The sequence below is a fragment of the Falco punctatus genome (genome assembly GCF_963210335.1).
Source record: "Falco punctatus genome assembly, chromosome: Z".
NCBI classification, from domain to species: Eukaryota; Metazoa; Chordata; class Aves; order Falconiformes; family Falconidae; genus Falco; species Falco punctatus.
Genome location: NC_137586.1, coordinates 21858701 through 21885681, shown reverse-complemented (window position 1 = coordinate 21885681; position 26981 = coordinate 21858701). Strand labels below are relative to the sequence as shown.

Genomic DNA, 26981 nt, shown 5'->3' with positions numbered 1-26981 from the left:
GGTTTGGTTTTGTTTGGGGTTTGTGTCTGGGTGTTTTTTGTTTTTTTTTTTTTTTTTTGTTTTTTGTTTTTTCTTTTTCTTTCTTTTTTTTTTTTTTTTTTTTTTTTTTTTTTTAGATTAATGAACAGGCTCTATTCTTTTTATCAAAGTGGCAATTCACCATACACTATTTCATTGCCATGGTTTGACTGTTGTCCAAACCTAAGCCTGGGCCCCTGTCCTGAACCACTTACTGGCTGAGGAAGAAACACGTAGTCCGTGTTCGTTTTCAAAATTAAGCAATGTATCTTCTGGGAAGTCAGAGCGCCTCACTGAAGCAGGCTCTCCCGCAGCAGCCTCTGCCCACCCGGGAGCAGCCCAGCCCCGTCGCCAGCACCATCCCCGCCCCCTCCCAGCCCGTGCCGTTGTTTTCTGCCCAGCCCCCGTCCCACGGTCGGCCCCCGCGGGCACGGGTGAGAGCCCCTCAGCGAGGCCGCCCCCGAGGTGAGGGCGGAGGGGCGGGGCTGGGCCGGGCCGGGGGGAGGGCCCGCCACGGCGCGGGGCGGGTCAGCGGCTTTCTTCCGCCAATCGAGGGCGACGTGGGCTCGTCACGTGCTGCCGCCGCCACCCAATAGGTGACGGCTACGCCTCTCGGGCCCGCGTTCAAACGGTCGGCGGGCACGGCGCGTGCGGCTGCCTGTTTCCGTGGAGACGGCGAGGCCCGGCCGCGTCCATGGAGCCGAGGCTCGTCGGCCCTGGGCCCTACCGCGCTACCCGGCTGGTGAGTGCCTCCCTGGGCTGGGGCCCCCCGACCGCCTTTCTCCCCCGTGTCCCCTTGTCCCGTCCGAGCGGGGCCTCCGTGCCCGACGGCGACTCTGGAGTCTCCAGGGTACCGGCCGGCGTGGGACAGCCTGGTCGCTAGGCCAGCCGTGATGGCCGGGACCCTGCGGCCTGAGGGCCCAGCGTCGCCAGTCCGGCAGGGCCACGGGTCTGTCCCGGGCAGCCGGTACCCGGTAGGTTCCTCTGGTCGGGAGGTCCCCAGCAGTGGTCCGAGTCCTGTGGAGCGGCGGGACGCCTGCTCCCAGCGTGACCGGAGCTGCGGCAGAGCCCGGCAAGGTGGAGCTTTAGTCCAGCCTTTGTCGAGTTAAAAACCAAGAGCGGGATTAAAGCTGTATCTATAAGGCCGCAGACAGTATGGGGCTCTAGATCTTTCCTCTTCCTGTGTCTGGTGTTTGTTCTCAGATCTCAGCTGCTTAAGTCATAGTTTTAGGTCTGCTTGTAAACTTCGACAATCAAAAAATTATGTAGTTTTGCGTTCAAATCTGGCTGCATTCTGATCTTGCTTTGTATAACTAGAACGGTTCCAGGAGAAGAGCTCCCGTAATGGTTTGCTTTGTTCTTCTTCCTTAGTGGAACGAGATAATAGAACTTTTTCGTGCTGGGATGCCTTTACGGAAGCATCGGTGTCGCTTCAAAAGCTATGAGCGCTGCTTCAAAGCCTCGGAGGCAGTGGACTGTTTACATGAACTGCTTGGCTCTAATCAAAACTTTGGGCCAGAAGTGACTCGCAATCAAACAGTTAAGCTGCTTAAAAAATTCCTGAAAAATCATGTTATTGAAGATATTAAAGGAAGATGGGGTAAAGAAGATTTTCAAGATGATGGCCATTTATATAGGTAAACCCATATAGGGTGACTGAAAAATTTTGGGTTTTGGAAACGGGCGGTAATAACTCTTGTTCATTGGTCTTACAAATGTTTTTGTAGAATGCCTTTGAAAAGGTATTACTGTGTCTTCTCCCTCTTTCCTTTTAAAGACTTCATTTTCTTCAGTGACAGGCAACTGTCATGGTTTACTCTTTTAGCTTGGATTTGGGATTTTTTTGCTTGTTTTTAAATATTTTTGAAGGGTGCTTTTACTCAATTACATTCATGAATAGTAACAAAAGCTTTTGCACCTTTTACAAGGTAGTTCTATTTGTTGTTGCTAGACATCAGGTTTGCTAGTGTTGGAAGAGTGCATATCAGGAAGACATGGATGGAAATGCCGATGCCATTAAGCATCCATCCAACTCCAGTTGTCCTTCCTCTCCCTCAACTCCTGACTATTTGGATGCTGTTTCTACTCCTGAGAGAAAGGCCTTCTGAATTCAAAAGTAATTTGTGATGTAACTTCTTCTATATTCCTTGGGTTGTAGATTGAAATTTTCTTAAAAGAGGCAAAGTTTTATTTGCTCATCCTTAAAGGAAACTTGCTTACTTATCCCTGTTTAGCCTCTCAGGTGATGGCTTGTTAGCAGAGGAAAATAATTTTCTTTGTAATGAAGGCTTAACCTTACTAGATTGAGTTCTTTGACCTTTGTGACCTTGGTTTGGGTGTCCAAAAGTTGCAAGTTCTGAATTTCTACTATCTTGTAGTGTCCTGTTCAGTGACAAAGCAGTGCGAAAGTGACCATTACCTTAAGTATGGATTTGTAACTTCTATCCTGATGAGTTGTCTTTTGAGGAAATGGGAGCTATCTTCATGCAAAGCAATAGGAAAAATAGGTCAGCAATAATGCTGTGTTTCTACATATTACATCTATTACTATATAATTACAGAAATTTTATGGGTTTTTTTTAAGACAGTTTCTTAATATTGTTTTTGGGAGAATGTAATACTGACTTTCCACTTTATTTGGGTGAAGTCAATTTTTCATTTTGGTCTATGATCTTCACTAGTTTGTAGAGCGCGGCTAAGCTTCTTTGCCATCTAGTCTGTACACCTATGCTGTAAATGCAGTTCATTGCTCTCCTAATTTTATTTATTAACTTGGAATGCTTTAAAAGTAAAAGGTATGTATAATGTAATTCTTTTACTTTGTCATGAACAAACTTGGGTCAAGATATTTTATTATAAAAGAACTGTCGTTCATGTTAAACTTGTTCCACTACTGTTCAGTTGATTTACAGCCAGATTGGATTGAATTTGTGTTTAATTCCAGTAACAAGTTAGCATCAATTCAACTTTATGATACTACATGACAGTTTTCAGTAAAAGTGGTAGCTGTTTTTTAGCCTGCCTTCTGAAGGAAATGACACTGAATGCTACAGCTTCCCTGAGAAAAAAGTTAAATATTCAAAGGAATTGCAATCAACTTTAATGGAGGAGTTTTTAAGTGATTTGGAGTCAATAGAAAATGAATGTTCTCTACAAACTTACCTCCATAAATGGAACTTCCATGTAACAATCAAGAATAATATTAAATTTTAGAGCTTGGGACTCAAATTCGAAGGACCCAGTGTATCAAAGGACTTCTATCTCTAGGTATTTTGAGAAGCTCACCCAAGAAAATCTGTTGCTAAGCATCTCAAAAATATATGGCTCTCTAGTCTACCAGATGAACATGACCAAAGGCTGGGAAAAGGTACTGAGGAAGTATCATGTATGCTTGTCCTGTTCTTAAATTCTTTCCTGGCCATCTGTTTTTGGCTGCTATAGAAGGGCAAGATATCGTGATTGTTTACCTAGTCATCGACTAGTTTAGATTGGAAAACAGGCATGGAAGACAAGAGGAGCTGCAGAGGATCTTACGTCTTGACTTCAGTCTGGAGAAAGTTGAGTGTGAAGGAGTGGTGTGGAGTGGGCTTTATACTTCTTTAAACAGAGTTAGAAAAGCAATTAGGTGCTGGTACAGCATATGTGGTAGTTACATTATTATTGGTTCCTGGCCTGGTCCTGCTCTGTCTGTCCTTAGGACAACACTACCCGCATGCAGTTTTCACTGGTACCATAGGTGTTAAGCACTTCATCTCCTTTTTTTTCTGAGCATTGCCTTTTCATCAAAAGATTAAATATGAGGTTTACGCTATATCTTTTTGGTTTGTGTTTGTTGTGTTTGCATTTTTTTTTTTGTTTATTTTGCATTGGCTTTGTGGACACACTCAAAATTTTGTTATTGTTTTCTCCTTTGTATTTTCAGCCATGACTTTCCTGAGCTGTGGAAGTTGTTGGGGTGAAATATTTCTGTGCTTTTAATTTTTTATGTGCTCTGCAGAACGATCGGCAGTTGGACAAGAAAGCTCTTTTATTACAGCTATCTTAATGATTTTTGTTCCCCAGTTCCTGTTCAAAATTTAACTAAGTTACTAATTAAAGAGGTTTTTTTAGTAGAACTGCATACCTTTCATGCACCTTGAATTGAATCCAGCTTTTTCGCACTGGGTTTGGTGCATAAGTAAACTACATATGCTACTCATGGTTTTGGTGTTTGGCTTTAAATATTAAGACACGCTTTTCTCCGATTCGTGGAGCTCAACATGGTTTTCTAGCCCGCCTTTGTGTATTTAATGTCCTGGCAGCTCCCTCTGGTGGGCTTTCCTAATGTTACGCTGTAAATACGTTTTTCACCGCATTGATACCGGTAGCAGTGTACGTCGCTTGTGATTCCACTGATGGTGCTTACTCTGGAAACCTTGATATGCTTCATACCTTTTCTATAAATTCCTGTGTTAATTTCGTACATACTATAACTGTACACTGTGGTGCACCGTTGTGTCATTCATTAAGTTCTCATGTAAGTGTAGCTGTCTGCTCTTACTCATTCCACAGAGTATGAAAAAGAGATGTTGCCAAATGTTAATTTGCCTGAGAGAATTGGTTGAGTATTAAATGTGAAGGTGAGAACTCATGTGGCTTCTAGAAACAACAGACTATCTGTCTTGTGTGTCCTGACCTACTGTCCCTGTAGTCTACAATAATAAATGAGTTGTTTTGGAAACTGTCAGGCTTTACTTTTTTAGAACGTAAGCAATTGCATTAAAAGCAAAAGGGTTAGTACTCTTGCACTGCAAGTAAAATTCTGGGAATTCAGCTGTGGTAATTATTATACCATGGACACCAATGTTAGTTGACCCTGTTCTCTATCCATTGCCCTGGACACAAACAGTTATCTCTATTTCCTCCTTGTATAAACTCCTGAAACTAGTGTTACTGGCTGTAAACCATGCTAATCTTGACATGCAAACTTTGGAATGCTCCCCAGTTGTTAGATTTAGGTAACATTATTCTGTTCATCATAGAATTGGAGGCTTTTCATTGTTCATCCAAAAACTTGGCTCTGTCTATATCCTGCTCCTGCTGTAATACCACCTAAAAAGAGGGAATGCATTTCCTTTTTCTGCTTGCAAGAACTATTAATTTACTGGTTGAGAATCAGGGCAGCAAATAATATAAGGCTAAACACTGTGAAGAACTGGAGGGGGAACAGGGAACTGTTGAGAATACTGTAAGGCAAAGAAAAAAAGTCTGCAGATATTTTAACATTGAACTCTAAGAAGTAATGAATAGCTGAAAAATAGTTGGGAGTGTTCAACAGCTGAACATCTGCAATGTGTTGTGGGTTACTTTTAAAAGGCAGAGTAAGTCTTGCAGGATTAGTGCAAGGTGCTTATTACTTCTCAGGGTTTGTACGAAGGAAGTAATATCTCCTTGTGTTGCAGATCTTCTCTTGAAGAGTGTTATTGTGGAATATACCAAATGGGTTCAGTGTGTGTGATCAAAATCATAATGTGTTTAACCTATGCAGGGTAACACTACTTGACTAACAAAACTGCAATACAAAACTAATTTAAAAATTAAGTGTTGGAACTGCCTATAGAGGACTGGATGAAATTTTAGAGGAAAAGTGAGGATTTCTTGAGCATGAGAATCTTTCTGGGAGGATATATATGCATGCGGTGTACAAGTTCTTGTTGCATAGTCACAGAAGTAACTGCCTTTTACATTCTGATTAAAAAAGCAAGTGAAGCTGAAGCAATTTCTTGAAGCATCAGGAATCTCAGCATCTAAAACCTAGGAGTGCAGGTAAACAAGAGCTGATCTGGGGCAGTCTGATAATCTCTTGCCATTGAACTAATTTGTCAGTCTGATGTGCTGCCATTAATTCTTTGTGTGTGCTCTGACCTAGGTTTGGCAGTAATTTAATTCTGGTCAGGTTGGAGGTATGACTGAGCTGAATGTGATCTGGGATGGTTTGTTTTCCTTGTTTTCTTCAAGAGCTAGCTTAGAGTTTATTTCTACTAATTTCTTCACAGTACTTCTTGAAATGCCTTAAAAAGTGAATGTGTTTTCTGCACAACCTGCTGGAAGAAAAGAACTGCATGAAGAATATGGCCTTCGCATAGAAAGCATATAAACACAGAAGAATGTGGTAACATGGACACAACGGTGTGGACACTTGCACACATACTAACTAAATCCAAGCATTAGCCATGTGACTTAGTTATGTAGTTTTGCTTTGGGATATGCATGCTAGGAGTGCACTTGACATGGGAAAATCTACCCACAGCTTTTTCAGCAGAATCAACATGTTTTAGTTAAGACCGGAGTCAGCTGTTTATGCATAGGCAGCAGGTGCTATTTGAGATGCGCTGGGATATCAGACATTCACCCAAAGCTCAGCTATGTCATGGGAGGTACAAAGGATCTGAACTATTCTGGAGCAGCAGGTGGAGGCCAAACAAGACACCTTAGGGTATTTTACTTGTCACTCAACACCCGTCTTCAGGCAACTACATCATGCTGTGAATGTCCAAGGCATTTGTTGTATTTTTGCATGTGAAGGCCTGCTGCAGTTTTGCATTGGTAAATATGGACTAGGGTGGGGTTCAGAGGCATTAAAAATATTCTGTAATTGTAGATTTCCTCCTTCCTCACCGCTGAAGTCATATCCAAAGAAACCTTCATGTGGAAAGGAAGTAATTAAATTTCCAGACTGGAATGAACCAAAGGCTGGCATTTCCCAAGAACACATCCCAGTGAAATCAGTTGCAATGGTAAGATACCCAGTTTTCATTTCCCCACAGAAGTAAATTTGAAAAGCAAAACTGAACTAATAATCTCATTGTTGTGGCACAAAATACTCTGTTATAAAATTAAACGCAAAATACTTCTATTTTAAGTTCATGTGAAGTAAAGCTGTTCTTAATGATTTACTGGGGATGTTGGCTTTGAGTGTTCTTTCTGCTACAGATTACAAGGTCCTGACATCCTAAGTTCAGTATGGCTGTATTTGCCAGTATGCTTACATTCCAGTTTGCTCAGATTCTAACAGGGCATTTATTATACTACCAGACAAAATAGTTACCTTGCTGTCACTTATACTGTAACGCTTACTCAGATACTTCATGTAGCAGAATATGTACAATATTACTTCCTTAGTAGCTGCTATGAGATTGTTAGTGATTCAGTTTCCTTTTTCATAAGGAGTATGTTGTTGCTAAGGAGAAGTGGTTCTGGTTTCATTGTTACCTTTTGTCAGCATGGAGAATCATCCTGCCCCATACCTACCTGGATTGATCCAGCCTTTGTGAAGTTGTTGGAAAAACTCCTGCTTTTGTTAGTAAACCAACCCTTGCCACCTAGACATCTCAAAAGACTAGGCTTCTGGATTTATGCATATTCTAAACCCTTCCCTCCAGTGTATTTTATATGTGAGTGTTCTCATATTCTGTGAACTCTTGGTACTTTTTCAATAATTTTGGCCTTTTTATTAATGCTCATCAGTGCAGGACACTACCCTTGGATTTCTTGGTGATCAAGTCTGTTTGGAAAAGTAGCTCCTACCATTTTGCTGGACACCTGGAAGTCCTGAATGAGTGGCTATTCCATATTTGTAATCCAATTGTTTATGTGCAGATAGAGTTCACCTTCCACGTGCAGCAGGCAGAGGAGAAGGCATAGTCCTTAGAACTTCAATAGTAGGTAGAAGATTAAGAGAGAAAAAAGAAAAGATAGTGCCAAAGACAACTAAAGAGAACTGAATATTTTTGTTATTGAGCAAGTATCTGCTGCAGTTTCAACAAGTTATGACGTACGGAATTAAGACTCTATAACTCAAAAGTTATAAAGTAGGTATGTTTATTGCGCGCAGATGCATGGGGGATCGCTCCTCCACAAGCGTGCATGCCCGAAGTGACGAACCATCTCACATTTATACAATAAAACAAATGAATATTCAATTAACACCTATACATATTCGTTAGTTACCTAAACCCTGCTTCATTGTTAATTAGCTTATCAGTCCTTTGCCTGGAATGTGGTGGTCTTGCAGGTTTGTAGGTGATTCATGTTCTTGTGACCATCTGATCTTCTGCAGCAAGGAGACTTAGCACTCCCTCCCTCTAGATAGCATTTGAATGTCTCTCATCCTTTTCTCATTCTTTTTAAATAGCCCCTTTGTTAGAGGAAGAAGGGCAGGCGTCTCCTCAAAACTGTAGGTGTCTCCTCAAGGCTGTGTGCCTATGTGACCAGACATCGCACCCATGACTAGTCACCATACCCACGTTCCTGGGCAGACATATACAATCACAATCGATGTCCATTGTCCCCATTTCACACTATTTCTCCATATCAGTTACAGCCTCCAGCTGTCTGGTCTAAGTTTCCAGCCAAGCATCCTGGACTGAAAAGAGCAAAAGACTGCCTATGTGCATCTGATGCAACAGCACACAGTCTGGAATAACTCAAAATCTCCTTAATTGGTACTTTTGGTTAACACTGTGGACTGTAAGTTGAAGTAACTGAGGCAAAGGAATAAGCTTCTTTCTGGTGGCTTATTTATAGAAAGGTGTAGCTTCCCCTGGAATAGTGAAGTAGACGGCAGCAATCACAGCACTTATTGGATGTGTGTAGATGTTGATGGGCATGGGTCTGTGTAGGGAAACACTGATGTGGAAGACCAGATACTAATTTCAAAGGGTGCTATTTGTTTCAAACTAGCTCTAGTGCCACAGATGCTTAGTGCTTGGAGTAGTTAAGCAAATTCCTGGAGTGCATTTTGTGGTTTGGTTGTGATCACAAGGAATACTGTTAATGTGCTTTGGTACTGCTCTGTGATGTAAATCAAGGAACTGGGAATGATTAGGAGTTTTCCCTTGAAAAGTACTCTGACTCAAACTGTATTGTATATCTACTCATCAACACGTTGATGGCAATCTTCAAGCATTGAACCTGGATTTGAAGGTTGAGTAAAGGAGTCTTTTGCATTCTTTACTTAATTCTGTTACAATGGTGGACTAGATCTGATGGGTGTCTTCAACTGTAGCTATGTGCTTTTACTTCCTTCATGTGTAGAATCTGCTAATGAACTTAATGTCTAGTTGTGATCAGTATATTGCTAAACAAGTATTACTGTCAGTCTTTAATATCTTACCGAATGATTCTCCAATAATTTTTCCATAAGCAGATGTTTAGTTTTAGAGTGGTAGTTGAAAACAAGAGAGTTGAACTCATTTTAATAATGGAGAGGATCTAAACAGAGCATTAGAGGCCATTGACTCCTGAACTTTAATGGCTATTCTGGCACACATAATTTTTCAGCTTTGGACAAATTATGTACCTGAGAAAAGATGCTGCGCATCTGTGAAACCTAAACACTTATTTGCAGCCTGGAGACTGTACTGGAATTCAGGAATGTTTAAAATACTTGTAATAGGGAACATGCTGTACTAGAAATGTATTATACTGTTTAATACATGAACAGTCACCACTTAATGAGGAGTGTTTTTTCTGATTTCAGAACTCTGAGATGTGGTACAAGCGACACAGTATAGCTATAGGGGAAGTACCGGCATGTAAACTTGTGTTCCGCAGGGAGCTAACACAAACAAATATAGAAGAGATATGGAAATCCATGACTTTGTCACGGTGGGTATATTTGTGAGTCATTTGCTGATAAACTGTGTAGTAGGTAGTAGTTTTGTCTGTTTTCTCAGGTAATGCTTGTAATTTCAGCCACTCGCTTTTCATTGCTGCTATGAAAGCCATAGTAGCTACCCTAACTATACCACTTGTTATTTGGCTACAAATTCAGCAAAAAAAGTTTGCAAAGAAAATTTATTGTGCTTATTACATTTTTACTTTTTCTTGTTGTGTTATACAGGTCCTTTGGTTGTGTGGGCTTTGTCTTGTTTAATCACTTTTTTCCTCAGTCTTTCTCTTTTTTTCTTGTTGCTATGAAACAGAAGCACTTTTGTAGAAGTGTGACACCATGAAACCTTTCAATGACAAGTGCAATACTTCATATGAGATAAGAAATGGGGTAGCTGTTTGAGTGCTGAAGGCTTTGAGATTTGCATATTCTTTACTATTTCCAAAAGGAATATCCTATGCAAAGTCTAAGGCATTACTTTAGACTATTTATGCAGGAGAAAAGAATAATATACATTGGTTATTTCTACAGTACAGTTGATGCCTTACTAATGATTGCTTTCATCTAGAACTAGCATGTTATCTCCATGTAATAAACTTGATGCCAAGGCAAGTGGCTCCAGTGCTGGCATGATCATCAGCAGAACAGACCAGCATGGTGAACAGGGAGGTTTCCCAAACAGGGGGAACCTCCCAGGAACCTAGAGAGCCCCTGGGAGCCCGCAGCTTGCCTGACAGTGACTGACAAGACCTGGGTGGAGCCAGGAGCAATGGTGGTCAGAGTTCCTCCCTCCTCCTATAAAAGAAGCTCTTAGGGAGCACAAGCCACCCAGAGCACTGCCAACAGGGCAGGCAAACAGGACACAGAGCATGGTGTGGAAGGGATGCAGGGAGGGCACTGGAGCCCTGCCAGGCCGACCAGGTAGTAATGGTGTCTACCTGGCAGAAAGCCATGGCCTCTCTAAGCTGTGCACCCAGCACGTTATGCAGCTGCCCACACAGAGCTCCGGCAGGAGCACACCGACAGCCAGGTGCCAGGCTGAAGGCTTCGCCCTGCTCTGACACTAGCACCAGATGGCAGTGGTAAGTATAGCTGTGCAAGGCAGGCCTAGGTAGGGGAACTCTTCTGCTTAGTGACAGAGCTCAGGGAGGAGATGAGCAGATTGAAGAGTGTCAGGGAGAGTGAGGGAGAGGTAGACTACTGGAATCACACCCTACCTTCCCTGGGACCAGCTTGTCAGGCAGACAGGCCACATAATAAGGGACGATTCCCTATCTTCTCTCCACTGAGCTGAATGTTGTTACTTAAGGGGTAGGGGGCAATGGGGACAAGTTTCTGCCTGGTGCAACAGAGGCATCTCTTCTGTGACTACTCCATCATCCCTGGTGCCGTTGTGTAGTAGGTAGAGGCCCTGCAATTGGAACCGAACAATGATTCATCTAGCATGGACATGTTGTTGAGATTAAGTCAGCCTATGCTCTGCATCAAAACTGCTTCCATAAAGAAAAAAAGATGGGTCATTGTCATAGGAGACTCTCTTCTGAGAAGAACAGAAAGCCCAGTGTGCAGATTGGACCTGCTTCTTAGGGAAGGAAGCCTGCTGCCTCCCTGGGGCCTGGGTTAAAGATGTAAAGAAAAAACTTCCTACACTGATATGGCGCTTGGATTATTATTCCTTATTGATATTTTTCTTTTTTTTTCATGTAGGCAGTGTTGAAGTTCAGTAAGAAGTCCAAGGGCAATCAAGAGAGACTTCAGGGCCTTGGGATGCCTGGTTAAGGGATCAGGAGCACAAACAGTGTTCTCCTGTATCCTTCCAGTTGTAGGCAGTGATAAGGGAAGAAACAGGAAGAGCCAGCAGATCAATACCTGGCTCAACACCTGAGACTGGTGTCACTGGCAGAATTTTTTGGTTTTTGTTCACAGGTTGGACTACAAGATGCCAGGCCTACTGGTGACAGGTGGGGTGCACCTGTCTCAAAGGGGGAAACAATCTTTGTGCAGAAGTTAGCAGGGCTCATTGAAAGAGCTTTAAACTAGATTTGAAGGGGGAAAGGGATAAATCCAGGCTCACTAGAGATGGGCCTGGGGGCAACACACCAATGTCTGACAGATGGTGTGCTAGTGAGGTCCTTCAGTCTGCTCCACAATGTGCTGAGTACACTGGAGCACATTTGAAATGTCTTTATACTAATGCATGCAGCATGAGGAATAAGCAAGAGAAGCTAGAAGCTTTGGCCCAGTCCCAGGGCTACAACATCATTAGCGTAGGTGAAACCTGGTGGGGTGAGTCCGGTGACTGGGGTACCATGATGAATGGTTATAGGCTTTTCAGGAGGGATAGGCAGGACAGGCAAGGTGGGGGGAGTGGAGCTGCATGTTATGGAGGGCTTGGATTGTATGGTGCTTACAGATGGTGACAACATGGTTGAGAACCTCTGGGTAAGGATGAAGGGGAAAGCAAATAAAGCAGATGTTGTGAGAGTCTACTATTGACCTCCCAGCCAAGATGACAAAACTGATGAGATATCCTACAAGGAATTAAAGGAAGCCTCAAGTTCAATTGCCCTTGTCCTTATGGGTGATTTTAACTTTGCAAACATCAACTGGGAATATCATACAGTGGACACAAACAGGTCTAGGAAATTTCCAAAGCATGTTGAAGATAACTTCTTGGTGCAGGTACTAAGAGAGTCAATTAGGAAAGATGCCTTCCTAGCTTTTTTGTTTGTAAACAGAGAGGGACTCATGGGTTAAGTGGTGATTGGTAGCTGTCTTGGCCACAGTGATGAGAAGATAGCCGAGTTTCAAATTGGTGGTGGTAGGAGAAAAACTGCCAGCAAAACGTCCACCCTGGATATGGCAAGAGCAGACTGCAAGCTGCTGAAGGAGCTAGATAGTTAGGTCCCATGGGAATCTGCTTTTGAATGTATTGAGGTCCATGAATGCTGGTTACTTTTTAAGAGCCATCTCTTAAGAGCACAGAAGTGGGTAATTCCAAATTTTTGGAAATCAAGCAAGCGAGGCAGAAGGTCAGCTTTGCTAAGTAGAGATCTTCTAGAACTTTGGCAAGAAAAGATAATATACAGTCCTTGGAAGCAAGGACAGTTGACACGGGGAGACTACAGAGATGTTATTTGCCACCACAGGGAGAAAATTTGTGCAGCCAAAGCTTGATTACAGTTCAAGCTGGCCAGCACTGTGAAGGACAACAAAAGGGGCTTTTAAAAATATTAACAGCAAGCAGAGAATCAGACCTAACATTGGCCCATTGCTTGATGAAGTCAGTCACCTCACAAATAAGGATGTAGATGAAGCAGAAATGCTTATTGTCTTTTTTGCCTCTGTCTTCAACATCAGTGATGGGCCCTGGTACCCTCAGAGACCTGTTTTGGACAGTTGTGACTGAGAGCATGATAAACTACAGCTGACCCTGAATTTGTTTAAGACTTCCTGCTCCAGCTGGATGCATGTAAGTCTGTGGTGCTTGAAGAGATTCATCCCAGACTACTGAAAGAGCTGGCCAATGTCATCATAGGACTTCTTTCCATTATTTTTTTTCAACGGTCTTGGGAGTCTGGAGAGGTCCCATTTGACTGGAAGCTGGCAAATGTCCCAGTTTTCACCCTGTCAGTCTCACTTCAGTGCCTGGTGAAACTATGAAAAACCTTATTCTGGGAGTTATTGAAAAGCACTTAAGAGACAATGCAGACATTGGTAATCACCAACACAAATTCACAAGGAGGAAGTCCTGCTTAACTAACTCAATTTCCTTTTATGACAAGGTCACCCATCTAGTTAATCAAGGGAAGCCAATAGGTGTGGTGGCTTTGGATTTTGGCAAAGCTTTTTATACTGTCTCGCTTGGTATCCTTCTAGGTAAACTGTTCATCATAGAACCAGACAAGTCCATAATATGTTGGCTGAGTAAGTGGCTGATGGATTGGGCTCAAAGGGTTATAGTAAATGGGGTTACCTCAGGCTGTCGGCCAGTCACCAGGGGTTCCCCAGGGCTCACTTTTAGAGCCAGTGTTCTTTAATGTTTTTATAAATTATTTGGACACATGAATGAAATGTACATTAATTAATTTTGCTGACGATACTAAACTAGTCAGAGCTGTGAACTCCCTCAAGGGTAGAGAGGCCTTGCAGAGAGATCTGGATAGACTAGAGACCTGGTCAATCACAAACCGTATGAAACTTAACAAGAGAAAGTGCCAGATTCTGCACCTGGGATGGGATAACCCTGGTTATACATACACACTGGAGAACAAGAGGCTGGAGAGCAGCTCTGCAGAAAGAGATCTGGGGTTTTGGGGGTTGATGCCAAGCTGAATATGAGTCAACAGTGTGCCCCGGCAGCCAAAAGAGCCAATCGTTTCTTGGAGTACATCAAGCATAGCATAGCCAGGTGGACAAGGGAGGCAGTTGTTCCACTCTACAATGTACTGGTGTGGCCCTGCCTCAAGCACTGTGTGCAGTTTTGGGTGCCTCAGTATAAGAAGGACATCAGACTACTAGAGGGTGTGCAGAGGAGGGCAACCAAGATGGTGAAAAAGGTGTCGAGGTCAAGACTTAGGAGGGGTGGCTGAGGTCACTTGGTCTGTTCAGCTTAGAGAAGAGAAGGCTGAGGGGTGACCTCATCGCCACCTACAACTTCCTCAAGGCGGGGAGCGGAGGGGGAGCTGCTGATCTCTCTGGTGACCAGTGACCGGACACAAGAAGATGGAATGGAGCTGTGTCAGGAGAAGTTCAGACTGGACATTAGGGAAATATTCTTCACTGAGAGTGGTCAGTCACTGGAACAGGCTCCCAGGGAAGCGGTCTCAGCACCAAGCCTGTCAGAGTTCAACAAGCATCTGGACGACACTATTGATCATAGTTTAGTTTTAGGCAGTCCTGTGATGAGCAGGAAGCTGGACTTGATGATCCTTATGGGTCCCTTCCAACATGAGGTATTCCATGATTCTAAGCAATTTTTTCAGAATCATATCTATTCTAATTTTATATGTTGGCATTTTTCAGATTAGATGACATGTAAACTATGTGTTTATGTATTGTTACAGATTACAGAAGGTCTTGGGTTTGGAGTCTCTGGATGAAGTGTTAGACACAAAACTTGTGAATTCAAAACATATAGTCCAAAATGCATACAATGTCAATAAGCAAGGCATTGTCACTTTAGAAGACAAATCAAGTAAGTGTTTCAGAAGTCTTTATTTAACTTTTTTGTATTGTAGTCTGCTAGTATAAAAAAAGTATTAATTCTAATATACCAACATGTACCATCTTTATACTTGTATGACCACAGCTATACTAGTGTTTTTGCAAAGTATGTCATTGTTGTTCTCTCATCCCCATAGAAAGAATCAGTTTTTATTCTGTATTTATTCTTTTAAACATATGCCTGCTTTAGCAGGGCTGAAAGATGAAAGAGCAGCAACTTATAATTTATAGATAGGGATAATATTCACTTCAAGCTGACTTTTTCAGCCCAGCCCTTAAGTGCCTGAATTGGAGTGTTAACATGAAACAAATGTGTATTAAAAATTGGGAAAAAATCAAGATGTACACTGAGAGATCATTAAAATTTCCCAGTTTTGAGTCTTCAGTCAATGTCTTTTGAAACTAGTGCCAAGTTTAAAACTGCTTTCCACATCAGGGAGAAAGTAAAACATCTTTGCTGCTGTGTTATCACTTAAAATATTATTGCCACCATGTTTTCTACAAGATATGTGGAGCAGTGAAATACAAGATTGGAACCTGGTATGGTTTGTAAATAAAAACCCCTCCAGAGCATATACATGTTCATTTTAAAGACAACTGGAAAACCTCAAGGTATAAACTTCCTCCTTGCAGAAATGACAGAATTGAATATATGAGTGCTTTTCATAATCTTCAGTGCAAACACTCCATTGTAATGCACTAGTGAAGATGTAGCTTGAAGTAGTTTGGCTGATTTTTGCAGGGCAGGTTAAGGATTTGTGATATGATCCACTTTGCTGATTGAGTTGTAAGAGCAGTAGACGTAACTGGTTGATACTGAGTACTGGAGGTACTAAAGTATAGGTGTAATTTAAACTAGATCCTACATTAAGGTACAGGCTGTGTTTGCAGTGAGTTGATCAACTATATAGGAACAACTTTTTACAGAATTTTCAGCTTTGGTTTTACCTTACAGTTTAACATTTTTATCAGGGTTTTTTCTCCTCCTAATTTCTGTCTTTCTCACCTATGCAGAGGAACTACCCCACTGGATATTATCAGCAATGAAATGTTTAGCAAACTGTAAGTAAATTAAGGAAGGAAAAAAAACCAACAAAAAACCCAGCCGAACCTCATAAAAATCAATTGAACTGGCTGTGCCTGTACTGCTTATCAAATCCTATTTATGTTCACAATCAATATTTTTTCTGATCATTGCCTTAAACAAAGTTTGACAAGATGAGAGAGCATATATTCTCCTGCCAGTACAGCTTTTTTCAGTGAAATATATACAGGCTTAACTATTTTATTAGTATTTCACCTTTATTGTGTATTTTCACTAGATGAATCAGAAATAGGTCAATTCAATAGCATATATTTTGAAGAATGAATCTATGTGTTGGGTTTTTTTTTTCTACTTGACATTGTGTTTTGTAGTGGCTGGAATAGAAATCTGGTTGATGGCTGCAAATGAATTCTTTTTTTGTAGGGCCCAGCTGCTCAGATTTGAAGCAGCCTACGTACTCAGGATTTGAAAGAGATGTCTTCAAAACTATAGTGGACTACTTTGGCCAGATGAAAGAACCTCTTCTCACATTTAATTTTTTTGATGTTTTTGTTAGTGTGTTAGGTAAGTAATTTGGGATGCAGTGAAAAAAATATTCTTTTGAATTAACTTTCTGGAATTAATTTACCATACCCAAATAATATCACAGCGGATTTCTTTAGGACCTCCTGTCCATTCTATGTAGAGAACATTTTAATATTTAAATTCATTTCATATCACAAGGTGGTTTTATTCTTGTGTCTTTTTGATCACATTAGTTTAAAAGGCTTCCATTGCTTGTCTTTAATAATTCATAAAAGCCTCTGTTCATTGCTTAGCACTGTCACACCTAACAGATGAATTTTAAAAGATTCTTCTGTTTTTACAAATTCCTGTCTTAAAAACTCATGTAAGCTCTTTCAGAAATTGCGTGACTGAAGTCTAGATTAAAAAAGATTAGAACCATAAGGACTGTTTTTTAACCCTGGCAATATGACATCTGAAAGAAATCAAAATCCTTCATTGCTTAAACTTAGAATAGGTATTAATTATCCTAGTGCTTTAACCCAACAGTTTTGTTATAACTATTTAAGGGTTCACAAGATACCAAATTCACTTACCCTGTACCTACAGATGACTCACTGAAAGACAGTAAATATGAAAATATTTGATCATGTTTTATAGTTACATTTCAGAAAAGAACAACTGAGTCAAAAAGTAAGCAAGCTTTGTAGCATGTCACTTTTCTGAGCTTAAGTAAGAACAACAATTGCTCTTAAATTATTAAGGGGGAAAAGGAATTCAGAATAATGCTTATTTCTGGAATTTAGTATTTTTATACTTGGTTATTGACAATCTGGCTTCAAATTGAATATAGTTCCTTTTCATAGAATTATGGAATCTTTTAGGGTGGAAAAGGCCTTTCAGATCAATAGGTCCAACATTAACCTAGCACTGCCATGTCCACCACTAAATCATGCCCCTAAGCACCACATCTACACGTCTTTTAAATACCTCTGGGGCTGGTGACTCAACCACTTCCGTGGGCAGCCTGTTCCAAAGCTTGACAACCTTTTAGGTGAAATTTTTTTTCCTAATATCCAATCTAAACCACCCCGGTGCAACTTGAGGCTGTTTCTTCTTGTCCTATCACTTGTTACTTGGGAGAAGAGACCAACGCTCACTTTGCTACAACCTCTTTTAAGGTAGTTGTAGAAGCGATAAGGTCTCCCCTGAGCCTCCTTTTCCCCAGGCTAAACAACCCCAGTTCCCTTAGCTGCCTCTCATAGGTCCTGTTCTCTAGGCCCCTCACCAGCTTTGTTGCCCTTCTCTGGACACACCCCAGCACCTCAATTATTTCTTGTAATGAGGAGCCCAAAACTGAACACAGCATCTGAGGTGCAGACATACCAATGTCAAGTACAGGGGGCCAATCACTTCCCCAGTCCTGCTGGCCACGTTGTTTTGCATACAGGCCAGGATGCTGTTGGCCTTCTTGGCCACCTGGGCACACTGCTGGGTCATGTTCAGCTGCTGGGCAGCTTTCCAGCCGCTCTGCCCCAAGCCTGTAGCATTGTGTGGGGTTGCTGTGACCCAGGTGCAGGACCCAGCACTAAGCCTTGTGTAACCTCATAGAATTGGCCTTGGCTGATCAGTCCAGCCTGTCCAGATCCCTCTGCGGAGCTTCCTACCCTCAAGCAGATCAACAATCCCCTCAACTTGGTATTGTCTACAAACTTAAGCGAGGGTGCACTTGATCCACTCATTCAAATCACTGATGGAGATACTAAACAGAACTGGCCCTTAATACTGAGCCCTGGGGAGCACCACTTGTGACCATCCAGCAACGGGATTTAACTCCATTCACCACCACTCTTTGGACCTGGCCATCCAGCCACTTTTTTAGCTAGTGAATAGTAAACCTGTCCAAGCCATGAGCAGCCAGTTTCTCCAGGAGAATGTTGTAAGAAACAGTGTCAAAGGCTTTACTAAGGTGCAGGCAGGCAACATCCACAGCTTTTCACTCACCCACTAGGTAGGTCACCTTGTCATAGAAGGATATCAGGTTTGTCAGGTGGGACCTGCCTTTCATAAACCCGTACGGGCTGGGCCTGATCACCTGGTTGTCCTGGATGTGTCATGTGATGGCAGTCAAGATGATCCGCTCCATGACCTTCCCTGGCACTGAGATAAGGCTGACAGGCCTGTCGTTCCCTGGCTCCTCCTTGTGGGCCTTTTTGTAGGTGGTTGCACACTTGCTAACCTGCAGTCAACTGGCACCTTCCAGGGACTCCGTCAACCAGTCTCCTGAGCAGGCCAAAGTCTGCCCTCCAGAAGTTGAAGGCAGCAGTTCTGCTGACCACACTCCTTACTTCTCTGAGAACTGAAAACTCCATTATGATCACTATGCCCAAGTCTGCCTCCAACCATCACATCACTCACAAGTCCTTCTCTGTTCACAAATTGCAGGTGTTTTTGGGGTATGACTTCTTTTTCTTAGACAACAGATATTCTTAATAATATCTTTAAAAAATCTTTATCTCCTTTCATATTCTTTTTCTGTTTGCTTTTCCATTGTATTTCACATCTTCCAGGTTTTGAGAGTTTTATTTCACAGTATTTCACAAATGTAAAAATGAGAAGAAAGAATTCATGCCAATGTTTACATGGAAATGAAAGGAAACGGATACACTATTTCAAAAAGTTAAAAAATTGTTTTGTGGTCTCTGTCACAAAAGTATTACGTGTTATTATGGGATCATTCCTTACTGACAAAAATAGATTTAGACAAGAAAAATCATGGCAATACAGGCTTTCAAGAACTACTTAGTTTGTTTTCCATCTTCATACTTACATAATTTACTTTAAACTACTGACAGTATGTGTTTGAATATGTCACATTTCTCTAGAAGTCTTGCCTAAACAGCCTCCTCCAGACATCTAGCACAAGCATTTGAATAGCTGAAGAGCTGTGTTTGGCCTTAGTGGAATGATTTGGGGTACCTGAGTTGGGCAGCTTCACTGACTGGGGGATAGGATTGGGCCAGATGATCCCTAGGTGTCTTTTGTACTTTTTCTGTAGTTCAGGTGTATGCTCCCTATCTAGCCGGTTGAGGCAATTCAAGGCGGCCATTCAGCATACCTATGGTGAAGCCTAACTCTCCTGTTTGTGCTCAAAACTACTTAGAAGCAGTATTAAGAAAATAAACAAGCAAACACAAGTCAGGGGTGCCTGATCTGTAGTTCTGGTAGCAAGGTCTTCTCTAACCATGCAGACTTTCTTCTGAGGTTTGATCTGTGGTTCTTAGGGTTGGGGGGAGAGAGAGTAGTGGAAGGGATTCTTTTAGGAGTTCAGCTGAGAGAGAAAGGGGAAAGGTTTGGGTTCTGGTCAATATGTAACTGGGTTTTAACAAGGAGGTTGATGTACAGACCGTTATGAAGCTGTAGGTAGATGTAGAGGATAATGCACACTCCACAGAATACTGTTTTAGTAGCTGTCAGTGCTGAAACTGAATGCTGCCTGTGAAGCAGTAACTGCTTAGCAGTTGTGCACTTACAAAATATGGAAAAGCAGATCCATGTCCGCAGTTGCACTTCTGTGGTTTTTTTTAGTGGAATATGGCTTGCTATATTGACAATAATTCTCAATCTTAAGACATTTATAAACCAAGATTTCAGTCTTTGAGTCTTTGACTTTTCATATTGCTGCCCTCAGGGAATTACAACCTTTCCACAGTGATTATAAGACTTCTTTCTTCCTTCAGTGGCTAAGCTTTTTGTTTAGTGGAAGACTTCAGGAAATAGCAAAAGAACTGTTACCAGATGATAATTTTAGTCATTTGAGACAGCCATGATGTGATGTGTATGTATCTAAAAGCTCCATTGTAAAACATGAGAAATTTTTGCAAAAATTGCAGATGGCTTGGTATAATCATATCAAGATGCCTCACCTTTTTCTGTTTTCAAATGAAGACTGTCCAGAGCACTTCTATTCCAAAAGGCTGGCTGAAATTAGTTTTCAGAATAGCTAAGGAAATATGGCTAAGGTGTCAGTGATCATCAGATGTTTTTGTAATTTGGTAAGATTAAACTTTCTCTTTACACAGGTTATAATGATTCTTTATGTACAAATCTCGTTAAAGTTAATTATTATTTCTCAGGGCCTCTGCTCATCATATGCACCAGTGTTCTTGCCAAATTTTCATTTGAAATTAGAAAAAGCTTTACTTTGAAAATGAAATTAACTACAGTGCTTTACCACTTTTCTTGGAATACTGTCTGTTTTGGCTGCCCTATTTACTACTGCACACTTCTGTCATTTTTTAATAACAAACAGCTTCCACTTTTTACACAGCATGTGATTGGCTGATGTTGGGGATGAGGGGATGACAGTGGTTGCTCTTTATGTCGACTGTAGTAAAGCTTTCAACACTGTCTCCCATCACACCCTTATAGGGCAACTGAGAAAGTAAAGACCAGATAAGTGGTTAGTGAGGCAGAGCAGGAATCAGCTGAATTGCTGGCTTTAGAGGGCTGTGATCAGTGGCTCAAAGTCCAGCTGGGGGTCAATCATCAGGGAGTACCGCAGGGCTGATAATGGGGCCAGTAGTGGTTAATACTTCACTAATGACTTGGATGGTGGGACATTGTCCTAAACATCAACAGAATGTCCTAAATAAGTGCTCAGATACATACAAAATGGGGAAAAGCAGTTAATGCACCATGCAGAGATACCTTGACAGGCTGGAGGGCAAACAGGAATCTCATAATGTTCAGCAAAGGGAAATACCAAGTCCTCTCCTGGGGAGGAATAACTTCATCAGCCAGTGCATGATGAGGGTGACTGACTTGAAAGCAGCTCTACTGAGAAGGACTTGGCCGTCCTGGTGGGCACTAAAGTAACCATGAGCCAGCAGCGGACCAGCAGCATTCTTAGCTGCATTAAAAGCATTGCCACATGTTGAGGGAGAGCTTCCCTCATCAGTAGTCAGTGAGTCCAGTAAAGGACCACAAAAATTATTAAGGCCTTGGAGCATCTCTCATATGGGGAGAGGCAGAGAGCAAGAACTATTTAGCCTGGAGAGAAGGCTCAGGGAGGATCTTAGTAATGTGTATAGAAGACTGATATGGGAAAAGTAAAAAAGAGGGAACCAGACTTCTATCAGTGATACCCAATAACAGGGCAAGATGCAGTGGGCATGAACAGAAATACAGGAAACTTAATTTATACATAGGAAAATAGCTTTTTTTTTTTTTTTTTTTTTTTAAATGAAAGGTGGTCAAACACTGGGAGGGCTCGTCCAGGGAGTGTGTGGAATCTTTCATCTTTGGAAATACTCAAAATCTGCATCTTGCTGTAGATGCCCCTGCTTTGAGCAGTGGGAGAGGTCTTAGATAATCTCCAGAGATCTGTTCCAGTATCTGTAATCCTATGAAAAAAAAAAAAAGGTGCATCTCTTTGTCATCTTCCTTGTTTCTTTTTCAAGGTAAATTAGTTAGACTTCAGTCATGCAGATATTTTGACTTCTGTTTTGTTCTGATAATAGTGCTATTTGGCAAATGTGTAGTAGATGCTTCTTCCACTGAGCCTTAGAAACCCAAAAGAGGATGACATTTTGATGGTGTGACCTCTTTACAGGTACCTAAACTACTATCGGATTGTACTGTGCTTGTCCAATTCTTCAAATATCTCTGGCATGCCTACACTCTTATGTTTTCTCAAGAGTTTTTAAGTAGAATTAGTCATAGATTTATCTTCTATAGGTATGAGAGACATGTCAGTATTGCCACAGCTCTCATTGATGCATAAACACGTTTTGTTTAGATTCTCTGATTGTTGCCCAGACTTAATACTTTTGTGTGGTTGCTATATCTGTGCATGCATCTCAGTTGTGTTTAGAGCTGAGTGTTATAAAAGAAGAAAGGATGAAACAAAACATTGTAGTTTTTCATGTCTACTAATATCTGGAGTTGTTGGTTATGGTTGTTAATATCTCCGTATGCATCAGAAGGAAATTTTGTAAATACTTAAACAAGGTGCCCAGTTCTAGTAGTCTGGTTCTAGTGCTATCTTCTTAGACTCTTTGGGGAGTGGAGTTCTAAGGCAGTTTTGAATAAGTAAGAAAGGAATTTGGCTCGACAGATTTAGAAATTATATATAAATGTTATGGAAATACATAACTGATAAATGTTGCCCCATCTCCTGATCTTGTATAATCCAGGTCTGCTGCAAAAACACAGCAAGGCCATAGAAGCTCTTCAGATATCTTGTCTCCTGCTGCCACCAGAAAATCGGAAAAGACTACAGCTGCTGGTGAGGATGATGGCGAGAATTAGCTTAAACAAGGATTTGCCACCTCTTTCTGAGTCAGTGAGGACCAGAACATTGGTATGTATATAAGGCACAAGGTGTAATCAAGGTTTTTGGAGTAGCACAGATAAAAGTTTCTTACAGGAAAGAGTGTAAAAATACAGTTTCTTTGTTTGAAGAACAGTTCATCTCTTCTGGCTATGTGGAAATCTATTCTGAATTTTAATAAATGGTATTTCTTGGTAAGTTGTAAGCAAACGAAAAATTTGCTAGGAATTTGGAGTTTTCCTTATCTTTCAAAGTTAAATCACGACTGATTTCACTATGGATAAGAAAAAAAATAGAAAAAAACCCAACAGTAAGTGAGGTCTCTTGTGTTCTTTATCGCGACAGATTGTCAGAGAAACAGACTGGTTGTTTCAGTCATAGAATTATGTAGCTGAATGTTTTAGTTTACCTCTTTTCATCCATTAAAAAAAAAATCCTATGAGTTTTTTTCTGATTTTTTTTTTTCATCATTCAACTACAGATATCTCTGAAAGTAACTTTAATCAAACTTTGGCAAAGCTCTAGTTTTTGCTAATGCTTTTTCTGCAGGACTACTTGTAGAGTTATCACTGATGTTTGCAACAGCATGTTATTACAAAGTTATTAGACATAACTCAGCAATTCTGACTGGGTAAAAACATGTATTTCTTTTGGTTAACGTTCAAGTCTTTTGCAAGAAGGGCAACAGAAAACTCACCTGTAGAGCCACTCCACAAAAATCCTGTAGTAGCATACATAAATCTAAATTTGTCCCATAGCAATTAAGTTTTTAATTAACTATGAATAGTATTTGATTAAAATAATTAAAATTTTGACTGCTAAGGTTATAATTTAATTAACTGTAAATGGTCTTTGATTAAAATAATTATATTATAATCTAAATGTTATTTTTAGAAGTGAATCCTTTACAGTCCAAATATTTTGTACTAAGTTTTAATTCAGCATTGTAGTCTATGGTACATGACAGAAAACTTTGATTGCCTTTTGTGGTTTTAATGTTAAAGGTCTGGTGCACAGACAGAAAAGTTTTGTAACTGAATGCTTGAGCATAAGACTTAAGCAAAGTTAGCAGGACCTGAAATGTGGTTTAATGATTTCCAAAAAATGGTATTAAGTTTTCCCTCTGGTGCTTAACTTCTCTTAAATTCCTGTTACTTTTCAAATCTCTGAAATACTTGTGCCCTGTTTAACTGGAAAACCCATGTGAAGTAGCTATTTGACAGAGGCTTGAGAATAAAATAGAATTCAGTCATTCTAAGTGTAAAGTCAGGGTTAGATTATTATACATGAGGCAGGAGCCATCTTTAGTCCACTTGGATAACATACACAATCTTTTTTTTTTTTTAATCTTAATATTGATGTGTTGGAAGTATGGTGAGTATTGTGCTGTTAAAAATCTTCTTTCTAAAAGATCACTTTTTAAATACAGTCTGATTTCTCTCCCCTCACCCCCAAACAGAAAAATAATAATGCTTGGGTTTTTTTCTCAGATGGTTCAGGCATTTTCCCGTTGTATTCTCTGCTCAAAGGATGAAATGGACTTGGATGAACTGCTTGCTGCTAAACTAGTATCTTTTCTTATGGATAATTATCAAGAGATCTTAAGTGTTCCTTCTGCCTTAAAATCTTCTATAGAGGAACATGTTGTACATCTCCAGAGAGTCCAAGTAGGTATCTGGTAAAAAAAAACTCCTCATGTCTCTGTGCTTCTATATCAAATTTATCCTTTCTGCTCTGAAGTTTGATAATTCTTGAAGACTTTGGTCTGTCTCTGCTTGCTTATGAAGAGCTAATAAATTTTGACTATTGATATTCAATTATAACTATGTATTTAAATTAAACTAAGCAGATCTTGAATCCTTTCGAGATTTAAAAAAGAACTTGAAAATATCTTTTTGGTCAGTGCCATCTTCTCCATGGAATGAGAAAACTGTGTTTATGGTAGTGAGGAAAACTTTGAATGCTTAGAAAGTGTTTCCATTAATGTTCTGATTTTCTTTTAGAGCCATCCTTTCTTGTTCAGCTTTTTTATAACTCTTCTATTTCCTGACACCATGTTTTATTTTGTTCAAAGCTGCTATTTAGTTCTTCCTCCTTTAATTTCTACTGAAAAAGTAACTTCTAGCTTATTCCAAGAGCTAAACAAGCTTCCTTTGTGTCATCTTTTTTGATTTATTAGAACTCACCCAATTAGTGCAGGAGCTAGGAGGTACAATTTAAGGTCTTTTTTCTATGTCTTCTCTACTTAGTGACTTCAGGTGGTCAATTTGGTTAAGCCAACTTCTGCAAATTTATTGAAAAAACATAGCTGCTTTTTTTTGACTCTTTCTTCAGATAAAATATGCTGGAGATGATACTGATGCAACTTTTCCTCCTCCATCATTTTGTCACCAAATCAGTACAGATGAATTTGAATACCAAAGGGCAACTGGCTCTCAAGAACCACTGGCAGCTTTATTGGAAGAAATTGCAATGAATAAAGAAATATCTGTAAAAGACAAGAGGAAGAAGCTCAAGCAAGTAAATAGAAATTCCCTTGCAGTATTTAATTTTAACTTACAAAACTTTATCAAGTGTTAGACATGTAGTCCTCTAGAGAAATACTGAGATTTAAAATCGTAGATACTTTTGTGGATTTCACACTTCTTAATCATTTGGAATGGGGGTACCGCGATGAATCAAGACGTATTTGAAAATGCCACCTCATTTTCTATTTAGAGGTATAGAGAGTCCGTTAGAGAAATAATAATTTTCCTGTTCCGAAGGTGGAGGTTGCACTTTAATAGTTTTTTATATTACAAGTTTGAGTGAATTCTTCATTTAAATTGATGTACTTTTCTAGTTTCAGAAATCTTATCCTGAAGTGTATAAAGTACGATTTCCTACCCCTGAAACTGAAGCGGTGCTGTTCCCAGAAAAAACTAAACAGAAACCACCAATACTGCTGTGGGCCTTAAAAAAGCCTTTTCAACCATTTCACAGAACAAGAAGCTTTCGAATGTAAATGGTATGAAGTAGATCAGCAAACAGAGTCAGAGCATGTTATCAATGGATCTTATACAAAAGGAGCCTGAGCAGCCTGTAGGTACTCAAAAAAACACTGGAGATACTGCTGACATAGTAGAAAAGGTCAAAAGAAGAGGAAAGTATTGAGATGGTAGAAATGTGAACCATTATCAGTATTTTTGTAAATCCCTATTTTTTTATATGTCTGTTATTTAAAAAACAAAACAACAACAACAAAAAAAAAAACCACCAAGAAACTGAAGGTGATTAATCTACCTGGGTGATAAAGTAAGTATACTTCCTGTAGTTTGATTTGATGATCATTTCAAGGTCTGAATTTATTTTTGTGTAATATATTGTAGGTAAGTAGTCAACGACTGGTTTTTTTTCCCTGAAAATGCATCTCTTGCATAAACTAGGCTGTGTTTGTTCACATAGCTTGAGGAATTAAGTTGCTGTACATGCTTGAATAAGTATGAAACACTGGATTTTGTTTTGCCATTGTACACCTCAGTGTTCTTGATATATAAGATTTATTTTAAAAAACTGTAAAAACTCATTCTTAATTTTCTGATTCATATGATGCATTACAGCTTGAGTCAACTCCTGTTGAAATTCCATTAAATTCTGTAGTGTTGACCCAATCTTTTCAGCAGCCCAGTCTTTTAAATCTTTTCCCATATGCTCTTACTAAATATTGCCATACAAAATTGCATGCCTGATGATAGAACATATTTTATCAGAAAAATTTGAAGCCTTGAATTTCCTCTGAAAATGGAATTTGAATATTGAAATGACATTGAAGTATACATGCCTTTAATGGTTTCATTTGTTTTGCATTATGAAATCTACTGTACTTATAACTTGAAATATAACATACTTAATTCTGAGAGCGCTTTTGAGCTATTAAAGCATTATCATTTTCCCATATTTATTTGGAGTGGTGGTTTCATATTATCCACTACAGATTTAAAGAGCAGCATTTCATACCTTATTGAATGTCAGAGTAGTCTGTGCAGGAGAGAAGACAGCTGACATCTCAACAAATTTCTATGTGACATCGTAGTACGCAACATGGTGACTATCCTGTAATGCAACATTGACAGTATTTTCCCTTTGCTAACCTCCTAACCAGTCAATAGGCTTTAATATGTACATTACAAGGCTTTTGGTTTAATACATTGGAATATTTCTTG

General features: G+C 40.2%; 1 protein-coding gene across 5 annotated transcripts; it reads left to right on the top strand.

Moving 5' to 3' along the window:
• The first annotated feature begins 53 nt into the window (after window positions 1–53).
• Window positions 54–26715, top strand: DEPDC1B (DEP domain containing 1B). Of its 5 annotated transcripts, none has more exons than XM_080371835.1 (11): window positions 442–760; window positions 1390–1655; window positions 6659–6794; window positions 9539–9666; window positions 14737–14867; window positions 15911–15958; window positions 16365–16505; window positions 22643–22809; window positions 24270–24446; window positions 25114–25299; window positions 25622–26715. In XM_080371835.1, the coding sequence occupies exons 1-11, from the start codon at window positions 713–715 to the stop codon at window positions 25781–25783; spliced, it is 1590 nt and encodes a 529-aa protein (XP_080227961.1). In that variant the 5' UTR covers window positions 442–712; the 3' UTR covers window positions 25784–26715. The 5 variants fall into 5 exon arrangements, with proteins under 5 accessions (XP_080227964.1, XP_080227961.1, XP_080227962.1 ...); XM_080371836.1 differs by lacking the exon at window positions 442–760 and adding an exon at window positions 790–992 and having other exon boundaries at window positions 25114–25295; XM_080371834.1 differs by lacking the exon at window positions 442–760 and adding an exon at window positions 792–992.
• The last annotated feature ends 266 nt before the right edge of the window (window positions 26716–26981 follow it).

Bases quoted from the DNA above. Each gene is read 5' to 3' on its own strand.
- DEPDC1B (XM_080371834.1), top strand. From the start codon at position 912: ATGGCCGGGACCCTGCGGCCTGAGGGCCCAGCGTCGCCAGTCCGGCAG. The intron at 6,795-9,538 runs GTAAGATACCCA...TTCTGATTTCAG, and splicing joins CAGTGAAATCAGTTGCAATG to AACTCTGAGATGTGGTACAA. The intron at 9,667-14,736 runs GTGGGTATATTT...GTATTGTTACAG, and splicing joins AAATCCATGACTTTGTCACG to ATTACAGAAGGTCTTGGGTT.